Below are 22598 nucleotides of genomic sequence, written 5' to 3'. Positions count from 1 at the left end.
GAAGAATATTGATCTTTATCGTTTGAATAATTTTATTTCAAAATATAAGTTCAATCTAATAAATCTATGTTCGGATATTTGATTTTATCTTTAGTAAATAATTTTTGATGTCTTAATCGGGCAAAAACTAGAGTTATCATTCCAAGAAATGATATAATTCGATTTATTTATATATTTGTGATTTTATTTCATTTTACATTTTTAAAAAATTTATATGTTTATGATAGAAATAATACAAAGTTATCCTTTAGAGCTGACTTCAAGTTTTTAACATAGAAAACATTCAGACGAATGTCATAAGTAAAATCGCTATGAAATCCGTTGTTTAGGTTGACTGTTTTCCAGTCGTTTGCGCCGTAAATTGTTATGTTGCTGATAAAAAGTTCAGCAAAGTCGCCAGGATTTTGTGGTTTTCTATCTACGGTTATAGAAAGATTATTTGACTTAAACGAAAAGGACAGGAGGTAATATTGATTGTTTTCAACTGTGTCAGTAGATTTCCCATCATCCCAAAAGAGATCTCCTTCTGCTGATCCATGTTCATTCAATACTACAAGTAAACCCATTGGGTTACGCCTACTATACAAAGTAGTATTAGCCGCGAGTTGTGTTGCCAGGATATTGCCGCCGTACACAAAAAGTGGAATAAAATCACGAGGTGCCTGAACAGTCTGGAAAGAAGAGGAGCTATTTACTTCTAAACCTGAATAATAGTCAAACCAGCGACCATCTGGAAAATAAACGTCTAATTTGATTCTACCTTCATGTAAAACTGGGGTTATCATGAGTGCTCTTCCCCACATGAATTGTGTATCTATGGATAAGGTGGTTTGATCGCTCGGGAAATTGTGTGCTAGAGAACGGATGACGGTACCTCCACTTACGTGGGCGTGATAAAACAACGTATAAAGGTAAGGAAGCAGCGTGTAGCGTACCACGAGAGCTCGACGGGACGAATCTGCCACAGCCGGACCGAAGTACGCCGGGTCTTGATCCGCAGTGTTGATAGTGTTATGATTCCTGGAAAAGGTATAAAAAGCGCCAAGTTGCATCCAGCGCTGACAAAGCTCCGACGTAGAATTTCCGAAAAACCCACAGATATCCGCTCCAATATATGGGATACCGAAAAGGTTAAATTCTAGTATGCCTATTACAGAGTCATGAAGATCGGACCATGCACTGTCATTGTCGCCAAGCCAGTGCCCAGCATATCGACCACTTGACGGATACGTTGATCGCGAGATGACAATTCCACGTTCACCAGTTGCCTCCCTTAGACCTTGGAGAGTAGGTTCGGTCTGACTCCAGCCGTACACACTATGAACATCATAATGCATTTGTCTTTCTTTGTGTTGCGCCGCCACCATGCATAAGGTTTTGTCGGACAGCCGAGGCCCGTATATCGCTTTTGGTTTATACGGAGGATCATCCCATCGGGAAACAGGACATTTTAGTGTCCAGTAAGGTTTCACGTTCTCATCCCAATTGAATGGACGTTCCTCGTTCGTACCAAAATTAGCCGGCTCGTTCATGTCTATCCACAGGCCATCAAACGATAAGTTTTTATGATGACTAACTATTAGATCTCGCCAATATGCATGTGTGTCAGGGTTTAAGAAATCTGGGAAAACAACTTTACCTCGAGGCCAAACATACCCAAGCATGTCTGTCCGATTGTATTCATGGTAGTCGGGACTCAATGTCCCATTTGGCCACTTAATGAATATGTCTTTCTCGATTCCTTTAATATAGGGGAGATAATCCGAGGCATTTGTGATGAGTGCTGGATCAATTATGATAATGGTTCGTATGCCTTCATGTTGCAACTCCTTGAAATATTCTGGAAGATCGCCAAAATTGACTGGATCAACAGTAAAGTCTCTTCTCTCGTGCATATGATCTATGTCGGCATATTGAACATCATACGGAATATCAGATGATTTCGTTCTTTCTACCGCCGCTTTCATGGACTGAATATTATCATAACCATATCGGCTTAATTGGAATCCAAGAGCCCAGTAAGGAGGTAAATAGGGATGTCCAATCACACTAGTGTATTGCTGAATCACCTGCTCTGGTGTCGGCCCGAGGAATATATAGAAGTCCAGAATACCTCCCACGGTTCTGTACGTTAACGATGGTAGAGGATTTAGTTCAATTTCCATTGCATTGCTATTAAGAAGTAACACACCATGAGAGTTTCCATTGGAATCTTCTATGTTTAAATAGAATGGATGTACGCCGTACAGGTTTGCGTAATCACCCCAATTCACGCCATTGTCACGAGAAAACATGGGCCAACGTTTGAATTCAAAGTCATGCTGGAAGGAAAAATGCCTATTCTCACCAAACCCGTACATTTGTTTTGAGGGTAACTTCACCACCATCTGCAAGAATTGTTCGGCAAAAGTAAAACCTCCTAATGATGTATCCCAGACAGTTGAGTTAGTTCTTTGTCGTATAACTTTGACGAAGAAAGTTCCATGTTCATCCTCACCCTGCTCAACACGGTAGTCATCGTCTTGTTTTTTTCTCGAGGTCATATTATTAAATTGGACAGGTACTTCATATCTATGATATTCTAAATCCATGTACTTTAGTCTGAGAATGTTCTCAGATATGCGTAGAACAACAAATTCCACATGAGGTATGTTACCTCCGAAAAGCTTGGTCTGGTTTTTCCATTTTAGAATTGTGTTATTATTAAATTTAGTTCCATTGTCCACGTATCCGTGACGGGCCTTATCAATATGACATGGCGGAATATTTTGGTGGAAAGTGTTATTCCAGATGCAGCCACGCAGCCGACATTCGTCCTCCGCATGCACTGACGATGCGCTATCCAGATCAGGATAACAATTGATCCTTTCCAATTCATATATTTCTGCTTTGCGATCTGTAAACCATTCTATATTGAATTCTTCCGTCAAACTAAGGGCGAGATTTGAAATAATGAGGGTGTTGTTTGTCTTATGGTGAAGAATATCATGATGTTGTAAACTGCCGTTGATATATGCCACAGTGATATTCTCAGTAATACCGAGTACCCGGATCTCGTCAATAGTGAAATCTTTTGTAGGCGAGTTTCTCACACGCATTTTAAGTCCCCTCTCAGAAGCAATGAATTTGGCAATGACGTAGTTTCCATTTTCGTATGAATCAATTGCTTCGCCATCGTCCAAAAATAGGTCTCCTTCTGCTGATGTGCGTTTACCGTCTGAGGATAATGCTACTGTTATGGTAAACGAGTTTTTTCTACTATATACAGTATTATTCGCTGGGGCCTGCATAGGGATCACATGCCCTCCTCGAATATGCAAAGGGATTTTGGAATTTTGATCAACCTGAACAGTAATATGTTGGCCACCGTGAACTGCCGCTGCTGTATAGAAACTATACCACGTCCCATGGGGTAAGTATATTTTTACCTCCTCTTGGCCTTCCTCCAATATGGGCGATATAAGCAGTGCTGGTCCCCACAGAAATTGCGTGTCTATACCATAAGTTTCACGGTCAGTAGGAAACTCATGGTGGAGTGGCCGGATCACTGTGCTGCCCCTAACATGAGCATGATGGAAAAGTGTATACAGATAAGGAAGTAGCCAATACCTTGTCTCCATGGCTTCGCGAGAAGCTTTAGTGACACTTTCATCAAAAACAGCAGGATCTTGGTCAGGCTGTCCTTTAGTGTTATGATTTCGGCTAAATGTGTAGAAGGCTCCTAGCTGCATCCATCTCTTGCACAACTCAGGTGACGGGGTTCCGAAAAAGCCGCATATATCTGCCCCAATGTATGGTATGCCAAATAAATTTAACTCCAGAATACCGATAACGGACAATCTCAAGTGATCCCAGTCCGCCGAGTTATCCCCTAGCCAATGTCCAACATATTGGCCACTTCCAGGAAAGGTTGACCTAGAAATCACGAGACCCCGTTTGCCACGGTGTGTTTGCTGTAGACCATATAGTGTTGACTCTGACTGACTCCAGCCATACAAACTGTGGACATCATAATGACGATAGATGTCCTTTTCGCCTTGCCTGGCTACCATACAAATCGTCTTCTCTGATATTCTGTTTAACCTCTGATCGTTATCCGACTGAAACGCCGCCATAGATCTATAAGGCGGATCATCATATTTATCTCCAACTATACATTTTAAGCTCCAGTCTGACGTATTAGCCGGCCAATTCCAAGGACGCTCTTCGTTGGTTCCAAAATTTGCCGGTTCGTTCATGTCTATCCATAGACCATCAAACGGAATTTCCTCTGAGTGATTGGTAATGAGATGTTTCCATACGTCCTGTGTACTTGCTTTGAAGAAGTCGGGAAACACCACTTTTCCATTGGGCCACACCTAGTTATAAACAAGAAATGGTCAAAAGCACAAATTTTCATGTTGTCATTTTGTTGCAAATATGTGAAAAAATTACATCATTAAGTACTACGCTATTACAAATATTCAAGCTTTTTAATTGGATATGTTTTTAAAACGATTTTATAATGTTTAAGGTAATTGGTATACATAAACTATTAGATTATAATTGTTTAAAAAATTGTAGCCATTTCTATGATGCTCCGTAATTAATAATAGCGATGCATAGGAAATGGTCAAATGTTCAGATATCACTTTGGGGTTTTGAATTTTAAAACTTTTACTCGTCAAACAGATACTTATATACATACACAAACACAATATATATATGTTTATGGGCAAAAATGTCCATTCCATTGAATTTATTGAAAGATCAAAGGACCAAATGTGATTAAGATTACTCACATAGCCAAGAAGCGCTCCATTTTCATCTGAACTGTCCTTTGGTATAGTGTAATTAGTAGGCCATTTGACGAACCCATCCTGTTCACTCATCTTCTGATAAGGATTGTATGTGTTATTAGCCAACAGACACGGATCCTGTTAAATAAGAAAGATGTTAGAAAATAACAAGATCGATAATGTCAAGTTTCACTCTTATTTTGTCTCCCCGTTAATATTGAAATAACAATATGCTTAAGAGTCAACTTTGATTTTCGAACTGATATGTCATGTTGTATTTGAACAACAAATAATGAGATTAATAGTAATTTTGATCAGTTGAATGATTTTTGTTTTCATTTTTTGCAGACATACAAGGGATATACGTGTATTTAAAATATGTGTTCATAATGATATATTGGTTTCACTTTTTAAAATCTATGAGCTGAAGCATTTCATGCTATTTGTTATTTCACATCCAGCAGTAACGAAGTAATCACTAACCAGTATAATTATAGTTTTCATGCCATTGTTACGCAATCCGTGGAAATATTCCTTCAGTCCACCGAAGTTGTTCTGATCAACTGTAAAGTCCTTCTGTTCGTCCATATGGTCTATGTCGCCGTACTGCACATCCTTGGTGTAAATAATATTCTTTTATTATCATTATCATATGCAGAAGGAATAACATATGTGTAATACTTCGGATTTTGTCGGTATATATTAAGACGAAATCTCTAGACTCTTTCTTAGGACATTCAGAATTCCAATGAATTCTTAAGTCTTCATGTCATTCAGACTAGAACAAAATTCACTTGGTCTATCGCTCTGTATTGTTCGTGTTATCAAACAATTTCTTTTCATTATCATTTTATGCACAAGGAAAATTGATTATGTCTTTCGACGCAGGCTTAAAACATTCAAAGTTCAGTTTCGTTGGATAAATCATTCACCCTTTCGTGTCATGCAAAAATTAAAAAACTGAAATTACATTTTTATTTGAATACTGGCTAAGCAATAATACACAGAGTAAGTGACAATCAAACACTTACAAACGGGATCTTTGCAGTTATAGTTCTTTCCACAGCCGCTTGCAAATTTGAGATATTTTCGTAACCATAACGACACAGTTGAAATCCTAGGGCCCAATATGGTGGCATCATTGGTCTGCCTATCACCTGCGATATTGAATTACAATTGTCATTTGTACTTAGTAATGTAGTAAGTTTAACAGCCAGTATATGGAAAGTTGGGGAGAAATAAACAAATAATATAATATATACCAACAACAACCATCGTTGTTCGAACTCGAATTTTATTATTCAAGGTAATTTTTCATGAAACTATAGTAAATTTAGCTTAATTTCTCAATTTAATAATGAGTGGTGGGAAAGGATGAAAGAAAGGTAAGGTTCAGTTTTACTTCCATAAACTGCGAGTCATTCTATTTTCGCATTAATTTCATTTAACAAATTTCAACTGTAGCTTTTAGTCGCAATTATAGTCACCCTTGAATAGGGAGATGATTTCAATTCTGAAACCTCTTGATGCAATATTATATAGTAATTACCCCTGTGTATTGCTGAATAACGTTTTCCGGTTCCGGTCCGAGAAACATGTAGAAATCGAATATTCCGCCAATGGTCCTGTATATCAGCATGGGTAACGGTGTAAAGGCGTAATCTATAATCAACGTAATTAATATAACAAATAATTCACATAACAAATAATTCACATAACAAATAATTCACATAACAAATAATTCACATAACATGTAATTGGTATAACAAGTAATCAATATAACAAATTATATAAATATATTTTATCGGAGCAACGCCAACGCCACATGAAGCAAATAGCACCAACAACATCTTCATGCTTCGTTACTGTTGATGGTTATATACTTTTAGTCAAAAAAAGCAGAAACAAGTATATAGGAATTTATTAACTTGATAGAATCCTATATTAAAGCTATTGTTAATATAACTTTTCCTGTGATAATATATTGTTCTAGTTTTGACCAATTACAGCTGTGCTTTCTCGTCACTGCATTTAAATTCGCCGGATTTTCTGATCGAACGTAAATTCAGTGAAAGATTAATGAGCTGGTTTTCTATCAAATAATTTCCGAGTGCATTTCTGATTTTATCTTAGTTGATATGTATAGTATGTTAATCGATTCTTACCAGATAATATCATAATATGGTAATGCGCGACGTAGCCTATGTAATGACGTTGTCTTGTTGTCAAGCGTAACTGACGTCAAAAAGCGCGCTAACATTTCCCGGAATGTTTTTTAACACCGCTTTTTTCATGGTATCAGGATCAGTTTTGCTTTTGTTTTCTCTTTAAAATGTAATAAAACGAAAATGGTTTCAAATTCACTCGTTTGACCGAAAATATCTATATTTTAACTCGAGATTAGCACTTGTGAAAAATAGAGATATTCTCATGAAATATATATGATATCAACCGGAAACCCATAAAATATTCTTCAATATATTCTCTTGTAATATTTATAACCTTAAATATTCTCTTTATGTTTTATAGTACACTATAATTGACTTTTCCCATGCTTACAAATCGTGCTGTGTATTAATACCTACCCTGTGAGTTACTGTTGAGAAGGAGGACACCATGTGAATGACCATCCTCTTCCATACAAGTATAGAAAGGGTGAACACCATACAGGTTCTTGGGGTCTCGTGGATTCTGCAGAAATGAAACCATTGAATAAATGTGATACAATTTACCAAAACAGACCATTATGTCACCTCAGCATTTACATGTACTAATATTATATTGATAAATCATGTGTCACTTTATGAATTCAATTATTGCTATATCTCAAAGACCTATCTCCACATTATAACCAAGAATTACACTTGGTGTTTTTCGGTACGAAAACTCTCTCTTTGCGATCACACATACGCTCAATGGCTATCGTACAAAACGCACCCAAAAATTCTAAAAAAGGAAAAAAAGGGGAAAAAATCCTTGAATGATGATTATTGATACAACCTCTTAAGATAGTTCTTGCTCCCTATAAAGGACTTTCGGCGTTCTCTTCCGTTTTCGATTATAGTTTAATAAGTTTATCGTTGTTTTATGTTCTATATAAGCGATGTAACAATATTTTGTATCAATATGACTATTTACCGTCGTTATTACTTCATTGATCTATTCCATAATTACGCGTCCAACGAACATTTGTTTGTTAGAATCCTGTACCAATATTGGACAATGCCGGCGGTATTACTAACTAAATTCAACACACACACATATATATATATCCGTTTGCAAACTTGCGTGCTGACTTTATCTTTTTGAAAATATATATTGGTTTTCTTTATTTTGAGCTGTGTCTACGCTTAATTGGTTTTCACATCAATGCTCATTTCGAAAATAAAATTATAGAAAAAATTAAGAAAAATAGCGAAAACATCAGATTACTGAGGAGAACCACGCATACTTTGCCTGAGCCTGGGGGCTGGTCCCTAGAAAACATCGGCCACATGGTCCAATTCATGTCGTGCCTAAGGGTCGTGTGTACATTTTCACCAAAGCCATACACATTTCTAGACGGTAGCCGAGTGGCAATCTGAAGGAACTGGTCTTCAAACGTCAGACCGCCTACGCTTGTGTCCCATCTTATAACGATAAAGCAGATTAAAACAGCGTTAGCAAAAGGCGTTCACTGCTGGCTTTATTTTCTCTAAAATTGAATTTGGAAGTCCACTTAATGTTATGAGTGATAATAAAGTAATATGATTGATATCATAGTTTCATTTCATTTGAGAAAAAAAAGAAAAATAATTAGTGTATATAAAAGAATTCCCAATTTAACAAAGCCCGCTTCACTATGGATTCGCTTACAAAATTTCGTACTTATAAGGCAAAATCTGTACAGATCACGATCTGGTCCGATATATTTCTAGAAAGTGTCACTAGAAATCATGTTATGACAACTTAACCCAAGAAAAATCACCAAATAAAGAGGTAACTACAAAGCTATCAGTGATATTTAATAATTTAGATTCTGCATTTTTGCCGAGGCTTCAATTTTTTTTCCATCAAAAACTTAAATCAATGGTTCAACCTATTTCACAAAGGTCATGAAACGGACCAGACTTTTATCATAAAGTTCAGGTTCAAGGTATCTGGTTTTCGTAATTGTATTCCTGATCGATAAAAACGAAAATAACAACTTTTACGGTAAGTAATGAAATTATCTATCTGAAGGAGTATTTTTATCATAACCCACATGTCAGCTTCAACTCAGTATATTATACAAAAAAAATTCAATTTCACTTCGATTGCATAAAATATTCACAAACGTTGAAGCAAAGACACTTACAAGACTGTCCCTGTGCTTTTCCTCTTCACTTGGAAATGGAATGGGTTTTTGTTGGTGATGGTGATATCATATCGTGGGTCTGCAGCCCGTCTAGCGGGAGACGGAATGTTTAATGGAACTGGCACTTCGTACCGAGATTCGATTGGATCATAAAGCTGTAACATGGTATTTTAGTTGATATCTTTCAAACTTGTGTATAAAGTTTGATTGTAAAATGTTTTAATTGATACTGAATAATGTTCAATCAAATGTTGATATCCGTTAAAGTTTATTCCTCTATTTTTTAAACGAGAAAATCCATTTTTAATTGTTCAATTAAGTAATAAAGAGATATTATATTGAAAAGATGGTTTAAAAAGTTGATTTTACACCAGTTTACTTGGCTAGCTGTTCTCAACATTCGTTTCCCATTATATAGTACACTTACTTTAAATCTCAACAGGGCGTTATCTAACATATCTACAGCGAAGGTAACTGTATTGATAGGTCCAGGGAAAGGAGCTATACCATTCCATGTGAGGTTTACCGCCAACCCTGTTTCTGTCTGAATCTCATCCCCTGCGGTAAAACCATAGTCTGGCGGAAAGAAGCAATCAGGTACGTCTGTATCCACAGCATGGAACAGACAACCGCGTTCGGAACACCTCTTTTCGGTTACCTCAATTTGTCCACCGAGACGTTCTGGATAGCAATCAATCCTTTGATTACCATTTCTAAAAAAAATTATAATAAATCATTAAACAAATTGCCAATTAAAAAGTTTCAAAAAATTTAAGTGTAGTGAAATCAACATTTACCTTGGCAGAATGCAAATGTCCCTTTGTAAGCAAAAATAAATTTTAGCGGGAGTACAGTGCATATAGTTTTCGTGGTTACAACTCGGTTGTCATAAAAAAAAGTAACATTTTTCGACTATTGGTGATGTGCGATTTTGTCTGAAAAATATTTGGAACAGAACAGTTACGGCGAATATGTCGTGATATTATTTCTACTGATACTTCCTACTGAAGCTTTGTTATAAATTTCTATACCATCTACTGCGTTAACGTTGTTAACTATGATATCACTTTAAATAAACGGTTACATAAATATAGGTTAAAGTAATTAATGCGGAAATATAAGAATATTGCGTATTTTTCAAAATCAGTTTTCACAATATGTTTTAATTATTTGACATTATTCTTCATTTGTTCACATGCATAGCAAGTCAGTTAATTAGTAATAAGAGTCCTTATAACTATGAGAGTGATATTGTAGCCACACAATTAAAGCTTTTTTCCAAGATAATCTCACCATTTTACAAGTGATTTTGCGCCCGCTACTTAATTAGCATCTGATTATTGTTCTTTGTGTCTGTTGTATTGACATTTTGTACATACATATTATAGTTTTATTTCCTCAAGTAATTGAAATTTGTTTTGTAGTGAAGTAGATTTATAAAGGCTTCATTTTAACAAACATAAATTCAAAGACGTTCAGATAATTAATGTATTTGATTATTTATGATCATTTTTTACGTATTGTATATTTGCAATGAAATAAAAAGACATACTTACAGCCAATTTAATTGAAAATCAGTGTTGAGCGGCAGGCTGATATTCCTTATAATCAGAACCTGAAATGTAAAAACAAACGATAGCAAACAGGAATGAAAACAAATCCAGCGATACAAAGATTTTCAGGAATTTTAAATACGTGATTTTTAAGGATTCTAACATTTGAAATAATTTCAGATAAAACACGTTGTCATTTCTGAGTATTCGTGCTTATTTAAGTCAGCTGATAAATGGAAATACATGTTAATTAATGCAGCTATTTCAATCACTTTGAAACTTGTTTAGAACTCAATATACATAAAGACATGTACTTAGAACTATTTTAATTCGATAGATATACCTGGTTCGAGGCATTGTAATCGAAGTTCGTATGATATTTGTTAGAAGAGGTTATGTGGATGTCATGCACCTGGGTCTTCACACCATACACATGTATCGTGTTCAACACCAGACTATTGGCCCATTTACGCTGTCCATCAGTACTCATTGACAAGCTTTGCTACAAAGAAAATGTATAATTAATTTCTAATGTAAATACTTAGTATCTTGAACTTATCTCCTTAAGAATGAAATTTGTGATTTGTCAGTATAAATCACAGAAATGCAGTGAATATAATATTTTCTTCTTTCTTCAAATCATGCCTGTTTTATTTGTATATTTATTTCAATTTCATTTTTAAGAAAATGTCTCTAGCACGAGATCATTAATCATATAAATAATATACTTGACGAGGATGTTTAATCACAGGCGATGGTATAAAAAGTATGCTTACATTTTCAGCACGAAATTTCATCAAAATGAAGTTACCATTTTCGTATGTGTCTGGAAAGAAAACAAAAGCATGATATACTATTTTGTACCTAGTTGAATAACAGAAACTCCTATTTGCTTATAATGCTTTAACGTAACCCACATGCACTTTTAAGTGTTATTATATTGATAAATACAAGATATAAAAAGAAATGAGAAGACCTACGTCAGAGTTGAAGCGACATTTTCATTTGCTTGTTAATATTCGCAGGTGCTCTCACCAATTGATGTTCCATCGTCCCAGAACAGTTCCCCTTCAGCCGACCCTCCCTCCATGTCAGGTCTGTCTAGGGCAACCAGTAACTTCATTGCGTTCCGTCGACTGTGGGCAAAAAGTCATACGATATCTATTTAAGTACGTGCAATACCAAGGATTTAGAGAAAACTAGTTTGAAACGAATAACAATTTGACAAAATTAATTAAACACGTGCCTGAATGTTGTGTTTCGGGCTGGCTCTTGCATTGGGAGGATGCTCCCGCCACGAACGTGAAGGAATATTGGGGAATTGGCATCTATTGCCAATGTGTTCATCTTCGGTCCTTCTGCAAATTCTCCGTACTGAAGTAAGAAATAAAGGATTAGGTAAACACGTTTGCATTGCAAAGATAAACATCAAACCAGACTTAAAAATTATCAGTGTACAAGTTCAACAATAACTAGCTACTGTAATATCACCTTGTAAAAGTCGTACCATCGACCCTTGGGCACATAATATTTCAGCTCTCTCTGTCCCTGAAAAAACAAAAAGCAACATGTTTTTATTATCATTATTATTATTAGTTCATCACTATATCTTTTAATTGGCACTTCATACATAAAAGCATGCAATGTTTTAGTTCCTTTGAATAGTGGCGCTGTTTAGAATATATACGTGTACATGACTTTTTTTCTGAAATTATCGCCAATATGAAAATTACGAAATTTATTGAGTTATAGTTTTAGTCCACTTATTTATAAATAATGTCACTTTTCCTTCGATAAACCCATTTTCCTTAGTCTCCTCCTAGGTTTCAAAATTCAGGCCCCATCATCACTGCCGAGTCCAATAAGGACGAAAATGCTGCATGGTGCGGTTTCATTATGTTGTACTACTGTATCTAACGCTAAATCTACATCGAAATTTGCTATTTACTTTCGTTGGCTTTGGCTATTACATCAGTGACTAAAACTCTCAATCTAATTCCACTTGTAATTAATGTCATATATGTTGATTTATTATGTGTATTGGTTATTCAGCAGTATCATTAATTGTTATAAACAAACATTCAACTATCTTTTTTGGTATCCTTTAAAGTAACACAATTTTCAGTGGTAATACCGTAAAATCGTTTCGTGGGAGATTTAATTTCGTTCACTCCCCGAGTACTCTCTGAATCCACGTATAATCATGTCAATGAAATGATAAACAGATACAAGGTGAAACGGGTTATAGTGGATCTTGTAAAACTCGTCCATGGAATCAAGCCACAACGAAAACCACGAAATTTGTGCCCTAACGAATACCTATGATTACACAACAGCTGGAATAACTGACTTTATTTTACCTGTTCTAATATTGGTGAAATCAGCAGAGATTTTCCCCACAAGAACTGTCTGTCTATTCCGAGTGCCACGTTATCCGTCGGGAACCTATATGTAACAGTAAAGATCGACGATTAAAATGTCTTTACCATCAACATTCACGGCCTTAACTCTTCTTCATGTAGCTGATACACTTGTGACATTGAGGAATGCTTTATAAAATCATTTGAAATAGCAAAAGTAAAAACAATAATATAATCTCGATATCATTTAGGTCCTAGACTCAAATTGAAATATATTCTTACATATAATGTTCAAATTATGAACATTTGTCACTTTAAATGGATGTACATATCTGCACATTGATTCATGATACGCAATATCATTCCTTTTTGTAATGATCACTGCCAGCGAACATTATTTCGGTTTAACACATTTGAAACGTCTTAGAGTGTTACATTGGTTTAACGTTGTAAAAAGGAATTCTGAAAAATTGTACCTGTGTTTCTATTTCGCCTGTACAGAGTACGATGGAAATGACTACTATGATAGTTAAGTATCACTATTAAGACTCTATCAACATATCGATAATCACGATGAAAGGACTGAATATTTCATAGAAACACTAAACGGTTACCATCCAAGTCTAGGGATTTGTACATGTATACTCTAATCCATACATCTAACAGATTATACAAAATACAAGCAATTGAAAATGCCCGATATGATTATTACACGTAATGTGTACCTTGGTTTATTCTGGAATAACTACACTTACTCGTGATGTATGGGTCTGACGACTGTATCACCGTGCACGTGCGCGTTGTGGAACAAAGTATAAAGATATGGAAGAAGCCAGTAACGTGTTTCTAGGGCTTCACGTGCTGCCTTGGCAACCTCCTCCCCCAGTGCGCCAGGGTCTTGCTCCTAAAATAAAGATTATTTCTTCCATCAGGCAAAAAAAATTATACTTCCATTTTCTTTTGAAATCATCCGATGTAAAATTTCGAACATTTAACCTGTGAAACTCATCAACTAATGTTTTAAGGGTATTTTCGTTGATTTCGTAGGTTCTTTTTATCCATATGTCCACGAACTGTTGAAATCAGTATCAGTACATTGGTGTTTGACTGTAGAATTAATTAAAAGTAATTAATTAATCACGATTTTTTAAACCCGCCAAAATATACTATTTCACAGTATATGGGTATAAGTCTTATTCAAGTCAAAAAAGAAAATGATGTTTTTTTACCATGAAAAATAAGTCCCCCGAATATATGAATATTAGTCTTATTTAAGTAAATTGGAAAGTATGTCTACATGAATTACCACTTGTATGAAACACAAACGTACCACAGTAGAAGTGAGAGTATTATGGTTCCTGGAGAAGGGATAGAACGCGCCAAGCTGCATCCAGCGTTTACATAATTCAACAGTAGTGTCACCAAAGAAACCACATATATCTGCTCCTATCTGTCGACAGAATCAAACAGGTACACATATTGTTAAACACGACACACGTTTCTGTCTGTTTCGTGTAATCATAACATAAAATTAGGCTTCAAATTATGTCACAGCAGTGAAAAACGTCAGAGAATCTATAGCATTTAAACAAAATTACGAATCCTGGCAAAAATCAAACGAGAACAATCAAAGGAAGAGGATTACGATGATAAATCAAAATACTTACATATGGAATTCCAAACAAATTGAACTCCAGCATTCCTGTGGAAATAGTTGAGTACAATTATAAATTTCATATGAATATTTTCTCGACTCTCTCTCTATCTCCCGTATTTTTTTTTCTATTAGATAAATCAATTACATCGTTTTATGTAGGTTCGACTTTCACTGTACTGTATCTTATATCTTATAGATGTGATCCATGTCATTTTATTTATCAGTTTCACCTTCCTGCTTACATGATATATCCTAATAACAATTCTCACCGATGATAGATGATGCCAAACCCGGCCATGCGCTGTCATTGTCCCCTAGCCAATGCCCGACATATTTTCCACTTCCGGGGAACGTGTTCCGAGACAGGACCATACTGCGTTCACCACTTGCCTCCCGTAACGCACTGTATATTTATATTTAGATGCAAGTCATTTGTAATCAACATATTTAACCAACGAAAAACCCAGCAGTTTGAATACCATCTGTTCTTCTCTACCTTAATGTAGAGACAATCTTTATTGTAAGGTACAAGCCAGACTGTTTACATCGTATTACCAATGGAAATCGCATTAAATATACAAAGTAGAATGTTCTTATACCTTATTGCTGATAGAAACCACAATGTAAGGTTCTACAAAGAAGGCCGTGTGGATACCTAATTGCTGAAGGAATCTGAGTTGTAGTACTTTATGAAACAATACTGTAACTGTACCTTATTGTTGGCGGTGACTGACTCCACCCGTATAGACTGTGAACATTATAGTGGAGAATATCATTGTTTTCTCCATGTTTTGCCACCATACAAAGCGTCTTGTTAGACAAACGGGCGGTGGCGTCCTGATAATCATCGCCATCATGGACATAAGCAGCCACTTAAAACGTAAAAGAAGAATGGGAGTTACACTGTAAGTCATTTCATAGATACAGATGTACTTGGAACAAAAGACCTATAACATGATGAAAAAGGATAAGATTTTATATAATAGTTACTGTAAATCTTTGTTGTCTGTTTCGCTATTTTCAAGGATGAAATGTTATCGCGAAAAACAGAAAACAACATAAAAAGGCAGACCTACAAACTGTTTCTTGGTTTTTATTTGCGACGGTAGCACTTATTTCATCAGCGTGACGAAAAGTGAAAATATGACGTTACATGCTACAATTTGAAGCTATAATACACAAAAAATGCCAACTTTAGAATAGGAATATTCTAAATATCAAACATTACCTACAGTCATACCTGCCTTAAAGATCATCTGTTTACTAAGGCCACCTGTAAACAAAGGTCACGTGCCGCCATTCTCTTGAGTGGCCTTTATTCACAGGTGACAATTAAAAAAAATAGAGTTTCTTATGATTGTCTATCATTGAGAACCTTTTCAGCTAACATTTATATAGAGGTGGCCGTTCTAGATAGGTGTCCTATATATAGAGGTGACGATAGGTTTGACTCTATCCACTATCAGTCAACTATATTTTGTATTATCAGAATTCAGAAAAATTATCGCTCTTGGTCTCACTTGTCCGATAGGGCGGGTCATCATATTTGCTCCGAGGACATTTCAGTGACCAGTATGGTTTGGCATTTTCATTCCAGTTGAATGGCCTGTCCTGGTTTGTTCCAAAATTTGCCGGTTCGTTCATGTCCTTTAAAGCACCGGAATAAATAAAAAAAACAAGATAAAAATATATACACTGGCTATATACACATAATCTCTCTGTAGATATAATTACTTAGCTACGTGTCCGAATAAACAGGAAAGCCACTCATTATTTGTCATAAAAAAGTTTGTGTTTCACAACCCTCTACAAGCAAGCCACGAAAGTATTGTGTCTACCAGAATGGAAATATTTCCTTTTTCCTAAGCAAATAGATTAATTATTAAATTCTGATTGCAGCATGATTCATTTCTCTAAAACGAAAATCACCTTATTATATACTCACAATCCACAAACCGTCGAAAATCAACCGTTTTCTATGTTCCATTACAAGAGATCTCCACATCTGTCGTGTTGAATTCTTAAAAAAGTCTGGAAACACAACTTTCCCATTTGGCCATACCTGAAAGCAATACATCATTAAAAGGTATTTTATCAAGAGTATTTTATATGAATAGTGCACATATATAAAGATAGAAACAGAGAGACACAATCGATCATTGCCTAAGATTATTTTGACAAACAATCAGGTTTTTGGCCAAACTGCATAGATACTTTAGTTAATGAATGTCTTTTTCATCTTTTGTGGATTTCTTTACTTTTAATCTCGAGGCTCCAGCAGAAACAATAATATTTCTTATGAATACACTTTAACTGTTACAGCTGATGAAATAATAAAAAAATTCTATAACACGGGCTGTAATAGAAGGTTAGAAATAACGCCTAAGAACTACTAACGTAGCCTAGGATAGCTCCTGTGGTGTCCTTGGTATCGTTCTCGACTCCTCCCTCCCACATTACTCCACCTCTAATCTGACTTAAACGGTCGTATGGTTCATAGCCACTCACATTACTGACGAAGCAAGGATCCTGAAATATAAAGTATCTATAACATATATAACATATATACAGTGTAACACAATCGAAAATCTACTCGTTTGCTGGGTTTAATGTCATGGGGATGCCCATCGTATACAACCCAACGACACAACCAATTTAGAACAAAAAAGGGCGGTTCTCTTCTCAGCTTCCTGCTAAACGCAACCTGTCTCACATTGATTGGCTGACTAAATTACGTGATACCATGATAGAAGCAGCTGAGTTGTTACGGTTTTTTTCTTGACGTGGCTAATCCATTTCAATAAAATGAAGTATTACCATGTCACATAACTGTCTGCAAACGTCAAGATGAAAAGAATCTTAAATCCTCTTTTTCTCGAATTCAAAGAAAACACCTTTGCTTATTGTTGTCATCAGTTAATTGTTATTTGATATGCTAAATACTTACCAACATAATAACTGTTCGCATCCCGCCGTTTCTGAGAGCAGTGAAGGAGTCGTTCAAACCGGCGAACTCCACCTGATTGACAGTGAAATCCTTGGAATTGTTCATGTGATCAATGTCGGCGTATTGGACATCCTGAAATGACAGGTAGACAGAACGTGTTGATGTAAACGGCATTTTAAAATAATATGTTCTAATCAGCTATCGGTAGACATCGGACTTTGCAAAGACTTTCTCCTCATTTATACTTAAAAATTGGGAGAAGAAATACACACAAAAAATATGATCCAGTGAATCGTGTTTGCACAACTTCAATTTGTAACATCTGCATGTGATATAAGAGGGTATTTTAAAGACAAAGGGGAAAATAGGTTTGGTGTCAGGAAAGCGTATGGTAAGTTTCATCAGGCACATCCGCCATGAAAATCTCGGTGAAATTGTAAGTCACGTTTTCAGTTCGAGAACTGTGGCAGCAACAAAGCATGATATCCAGGTATGTTATAATCATTGTACATTTTTCACTGCAGTTTATAGGTTTCTATTAGCCAGAACGGACACGTGTGTCAGAACATTGTAAACGTGATGTTAGCAGACAAAGACTTTTCATCTACAAATGGAATTAAGAAAGGGGAGCAAGCAAGTTGAGATTTCAGATATATTTCAAAACGTTATTGTGATTGTTGATCACATTCGAAATATCAAGATCAAATTGAATGTTTTATTTTATGTTTTTGTTTTATCATTATTGTTGGTCAATCTATGATTAAGAATAATATCAACCTCGGACGCTCGATATTGTTGTTAGTCGGTGCAATAAAACAATAGATTGACCTCATCAACATGTTATAATTGTACATTGTCTTGTGTCACCATATATCAATGATATGGAAATGAGACTCACATGAGGTATCCCATAATCCCGTGTTCTGTTAACGGCAGCCATCATATTCTCTAAACTGTTGTAACCATAGCGACAAAGCTGGAATCCGAGTGACCAATATGGCGGCATGAATGATCGTCCAATTGCCTGAAGTTAATTAGAATTTTACAAAATAAAATCAAAATCTGCAAGCTTGGGGAATAAAAGGGAGGATACTGAATTAAATGTTTATCGAAAACCTTGCAAACCCCTACTCCCAACTTTTATGAAGAAAAATTGGCAGGTGAAAATCTTGAAAACAAAGTGTAGTTGAAAGTGTTTTTCTTAATGATGATTGGGTATCTAATTAACAATGAACTCTGATATATCATTCTCAAAATGGAGGTTTGCAGCGATACCTTTGTGTATTGTTGGACGACGTTTTCCGGGGAGGGTCCTAGAAACATGTAGAAGTCCAGCACGCCACCTATCGTCCGGTACGTCAGCATTGGTAATGGTGTAAATGTATAATCTAGAGACAAAATTGACAAAAAAATAATCCACGTAATTAAAACAATTCTTAGGGGAAGATGGTAGGTCATTATATAGATATGATTCATATCACCCTCACCCACTCCCTTTCCCCCCCCCCCCCCCCCCCCCCCCCCCCCCCCCCCCCCCCCCCCCCCCCCCCCCCCCCCCCCCACCTTTTTTTCCCCCCTCTCTTTTTTTAAAGAGTAAGAAATTTTGGATATCGATTTCTTCCAAATGAATTTACACAAATAACGTGACACGGAATCCGTGTTAGCTGAGAATGTTCCATATCGGAGGTGACGATATGAAGCTAGAGGGTTACACGTACTTTAACAACAACAGCACGTGACCTGAACTGGAATCATGCAATGAAATTTATTGTAATGGCATTTAAATGGTATCCTGGTGCCTGTCGAGTGTCCGAAACAACCTAGAGTTCTTTTAACCAAAGGTATCAGACACAGGGAAACTGATAGGCTCAAAGTAAGCACTACAAACAAAACTGTTTACATAAACTGACAAACTAAGCAATAAAAATTGAACCAGAAACTTCAATATTCTGTAATATGTTCCTAATGTAAGCATACTTGAGATAATGTAACAACTTTCTCTCTGTTTGTACCGACTCTATCATGACAAAGTACAAATGAATAAAAATAAATAAAATGGAAAAAAAGAAATAAAAATAAGTAGATAAATAAATATGTCGGTACAACATAATGCCCCAACACCCCCTTTGTGTGGGGGCACAAAAACCTACACACAACGTCCAAATTAAGGCCGAAATTTATAAACAAGAAAATACCGACATGTCAGCAACATCTAAATAAAACTCGAAATAGATGAAACAACGGTAATATATAAACAAAAGAAATATTTGCACTGAAACCCCCTAACACTTACACAGAGACCAAGTGTTCTAGAAGGATCGCCGTCTTCTGCTTCGACGACAACAGCCAAATGTAAATCTTGGTCAAAATGGCATATTCTCAGTTGAGAACGACCAGAAACGCTAACAACAGCCAACACATCAAACTCTTATCGGACAAAGTAATAACATTTTCAGATGAAGACACGGTAGCAACCACACAATCACAGACTTTTTTTATTCATTTATCATTTATCTATTCATTTATTTGTTTTATTATCATATCAGAATTCCTTAATAAATAAAAGAAATGTTGGAATCAGCCTATCAAAATAAAAAAAAATATATGTACACTTTGCCTGCGTTTGATCTTACCAGACAGCATCTTAACAACAAACACTGGACAACAGATCTGATTTATCAATATCTTAAACAGACTTTATCCCATGAGTCAATCAGCCAGATGTCACAATTCTGGGTTTTTTTTTTTTTTTTTTTTTTGTTAATTACAAGAAGTTTTAACGTTGACCCTGTTACTTTGAATATTGGTCAATAATCATTTCTGTTTGCAAACCATGCTGGGTTTGATCCCAGGAGTCTATCATTCAAATATGTTCCTAGATGTTTCGATTAATCAGAAAAAAAAGACATTTAATATTTGGAACATATTTGACCCCAGTTACCTTTAACATTATTCAATGTCATATCTATTTGCAAAGTTTCGTGTTTCCATCTAAGGATCGACCCAGCCGAATATCACGACTCTTGACCAAGTGGTTCTTGAGAAGAAGTTGTTTACATGGAAAAGTGGACGCCAAACAGACGAACGAGAAACGGACGACAGACGCTACATGCCGGCATAGTCCTGCAGGCTATATGAACTAAACAGGAATTAATCACTAAATCTTGCTATCGATGGTCAAGATGGTTTAACAAAATACCAAACTGACTTGATTTTATTTCAAAATAATTTATGGTGGTATTGATATCTAAATAGCCTTAACTTTCCATGATATATCCCAATACTTGATGGTTTATGCCGTTCTATCGCAGTGCCTACGCAATCGTTAGATATTATACTTCGTTTTTTTTTAAAACCTTGTCCACACATTTCTCATAACTATCACACGTACCCGTAAAACTGGACTGGATAAGGTAAAATACCTGTAATACGCAGGTTGTTGAGCAAAACAAGAAACTTGACGCCGATATTCAGAAAGTTTGAGAACTTGAAGTGAACGATCGATTTTATGACCTAAATAAGATTTCCAATTTAAAAAACCAGGAAGTCTGTCATGTGACTATCTGCAGGGGGGGGGGGGGGGGCTATGAGTCGTAAGGCTCGGGGCTAATAAAGAAAGAAGAAAAGACGTGTGAGGTACAGTTCACGGTACACGCTTCTGTATTAGAATGAAAAATTATTTTTTATTACGGTTTTATGTTGTGTGGTGGTTTATTCATTTATTGTTGTTGTTGTTGTTGTTGTTGTTGTTGTTGTTGTTGTTGTTGTTGTTGTTGTTGTGGTTGTGGTTGTGGTTTATGTGCATGTTTCTCACACACTAGGTCACTCTGAATGTTGATAGAATTTCTAGATGTGAACATTAAAATTAACCAAAAACATAATTAATCATCTGCTCATGAAAATGACACTCATCTCGTATTTTAAAACAAATACGGGTGACTAAGTGCGCGGCACTGAACATCTTGTTTGCCAACTTAATCACCTTTGTTGTTATAAAGACCTCTCTCCTCCTATCTTATATCCACAGGGTGACAGATTATATTAACATAAAATTTTTGTTGGATAAAAATAAAAACCTGCAGCCGTATCATTTGAGATGAGATAGAGAGATCACAAATATCGCCGAGCGTTTGACAATTCCAGAATTTTCATCTCGGATTGAGATCACAGTAACACAGATATCAAAATATTTTCACCAAAAACATACCTTGCGCATTACTGTTGAGAAGCAGAACCCCGTGTGTGTTTCCATCCACCTCTACACACGTGTAGAATGGATGTACACCATACAAGTTGGAATTTTCCTAAAAAGACAGTCTTTTATTAAGTAAAGTAATTCCGCTCAAATGTTTCGATAAATATTCTTTTTAGACTTGCTCTGTCAAAAAAATATAACTCCTTTGGTAACCGCTTGACGTTACAGAAAACTTAAAGAAATTGAAATAACATCCATTAGAGAAAAGCATTTTATGGTTGAATCATTCAAACCTGATATAGATATCGAAGTAGAGTTAAGGCTTAGATATAGACCGGAAGTTACCTTGTGAAATGGAGGCTGATCCCGTGAGAACATTGGCCAGGAGCGATAGTTGAGGTCGTGTCGGAAAGATTTGTGCATATTTTCTCCAAATCCGTACACATTTTCTGAGGGTAATGATGTCGATAGTTGTAGAAACTGGTCCGTCAAGGTCAGGCCACCGACAACTGTGTCAAACCTAATGGAGATAAACCGAGAAATCAAAATTACTCAACTGCATGACAAAAGACAAAAATGGAGGTTCGTTTTAACGATTGTATTTAATCCGAGAAAGTCCAATCCTTATTTGTAGCATTAGTTTGCTACAAAATAATATAACAATATACTAACTGTAAAATAATTTATTTTTGTGGGGATTTATATTCGTGGAATTCATTGGTACCCACGAATTCATATGTCCACGAAATGATAAACAGATAAAAGTTGACAT

At 35.9% G+C, this 22598-nt stretch overlaps 1 protein-coding gene across 1 annotated transcript; it reads right to left on the bottom strand.

The window, feature by feature from the left end:
- Window positions 1-218: 218 nt before the first annotated feature.
- LOC132556965 (maltase-glucoamylase-like) lies at window positions 219-22264 on the bottom strand. The gene is made up of 29 exons (XM_060221428.1): window positions 22172-22264; window positions 21839-21935; window positions 18907-19019; window positions 18530-18655; window positions 17632-17763; window positions 17082-17213; window positions 16630-16746; window positions 16205-16331; window positions 15397-15556; window positions 14954-15087; window positions 14695-14729; window positions 14361-14477; window positions 13783-13931; window positions 13028-13112; window positions 12159-12215; window positions 11914-12041; window positions 11703-11803; window positions 11444-11493; window positions 11011-11169; window positions 10671-10729; window positions 9542-9827; window positions 9115-9269; window positions 8224-8407; window positions 7364-7451; window positions 6328-6440; window positions 5810-5935; window positions 5262-5393; window positions 4782-4916; window positions 219-4358 (listed from the first exon to the last, which is right to left on the bottom strand). The coding sequence occupies exons 1-29, from the start codon at window positions 22247-22249 to the stop codon at window positions 219-221; spliced, it is 7515 nt and encodes a 2504-aa protein (XP_060077411.1). The 5' UTR covers window positions 22250-22264.
- Window positions 22265-22598: the final 334 nt, after the last annotated feature.

This window comes from Ylistrum balloti, unplaced genomic scaffold (genome assembly GCF_031769215.1).
Source record: "Ylistrum balloti isolate Yb309-2 unplaced genomic scaffold, AGI_CSIRO_Ybal_v1 Utg370612, whole genome shotgun sequence".
In the NCBI taxonomy this organism is placed as follows: Eukaryota; Metazoa; Mollusca; class Bivalvia; order Pectinida; family Pectinidae; genus Ylistrum; species Ylistrum balloti.
Note: the sequence above shows the minus strand (reverse complement) of the source record. Positions and strands in the feature narration are given on the sequence as shown.

Bases quoted from the DNA above. Each gene is read 5' to 3' on its own strand.
- LOC132556965 (XM_060221428.1), bottom strand. From the start codon at position 22,249: ATGCACAAATCTTTCCGACACGACCTCAACTATCGCTCCTGGCCAATG. The intron at 9,270-9,541 runs GTAAGTGTACTA...ACCATGTTACAG, and splicing joins ACGCCCTGTTGAGATTTAAA to CTTTATGATCCAATCGAATC. The intron at 8,408-9,114 runs GTAAGTGTCTTT...TATCGTTATAAG, and splicing joins AAAAGCACAGGGACAGTCTT to ATGGGACACAAGCGTAGGCG.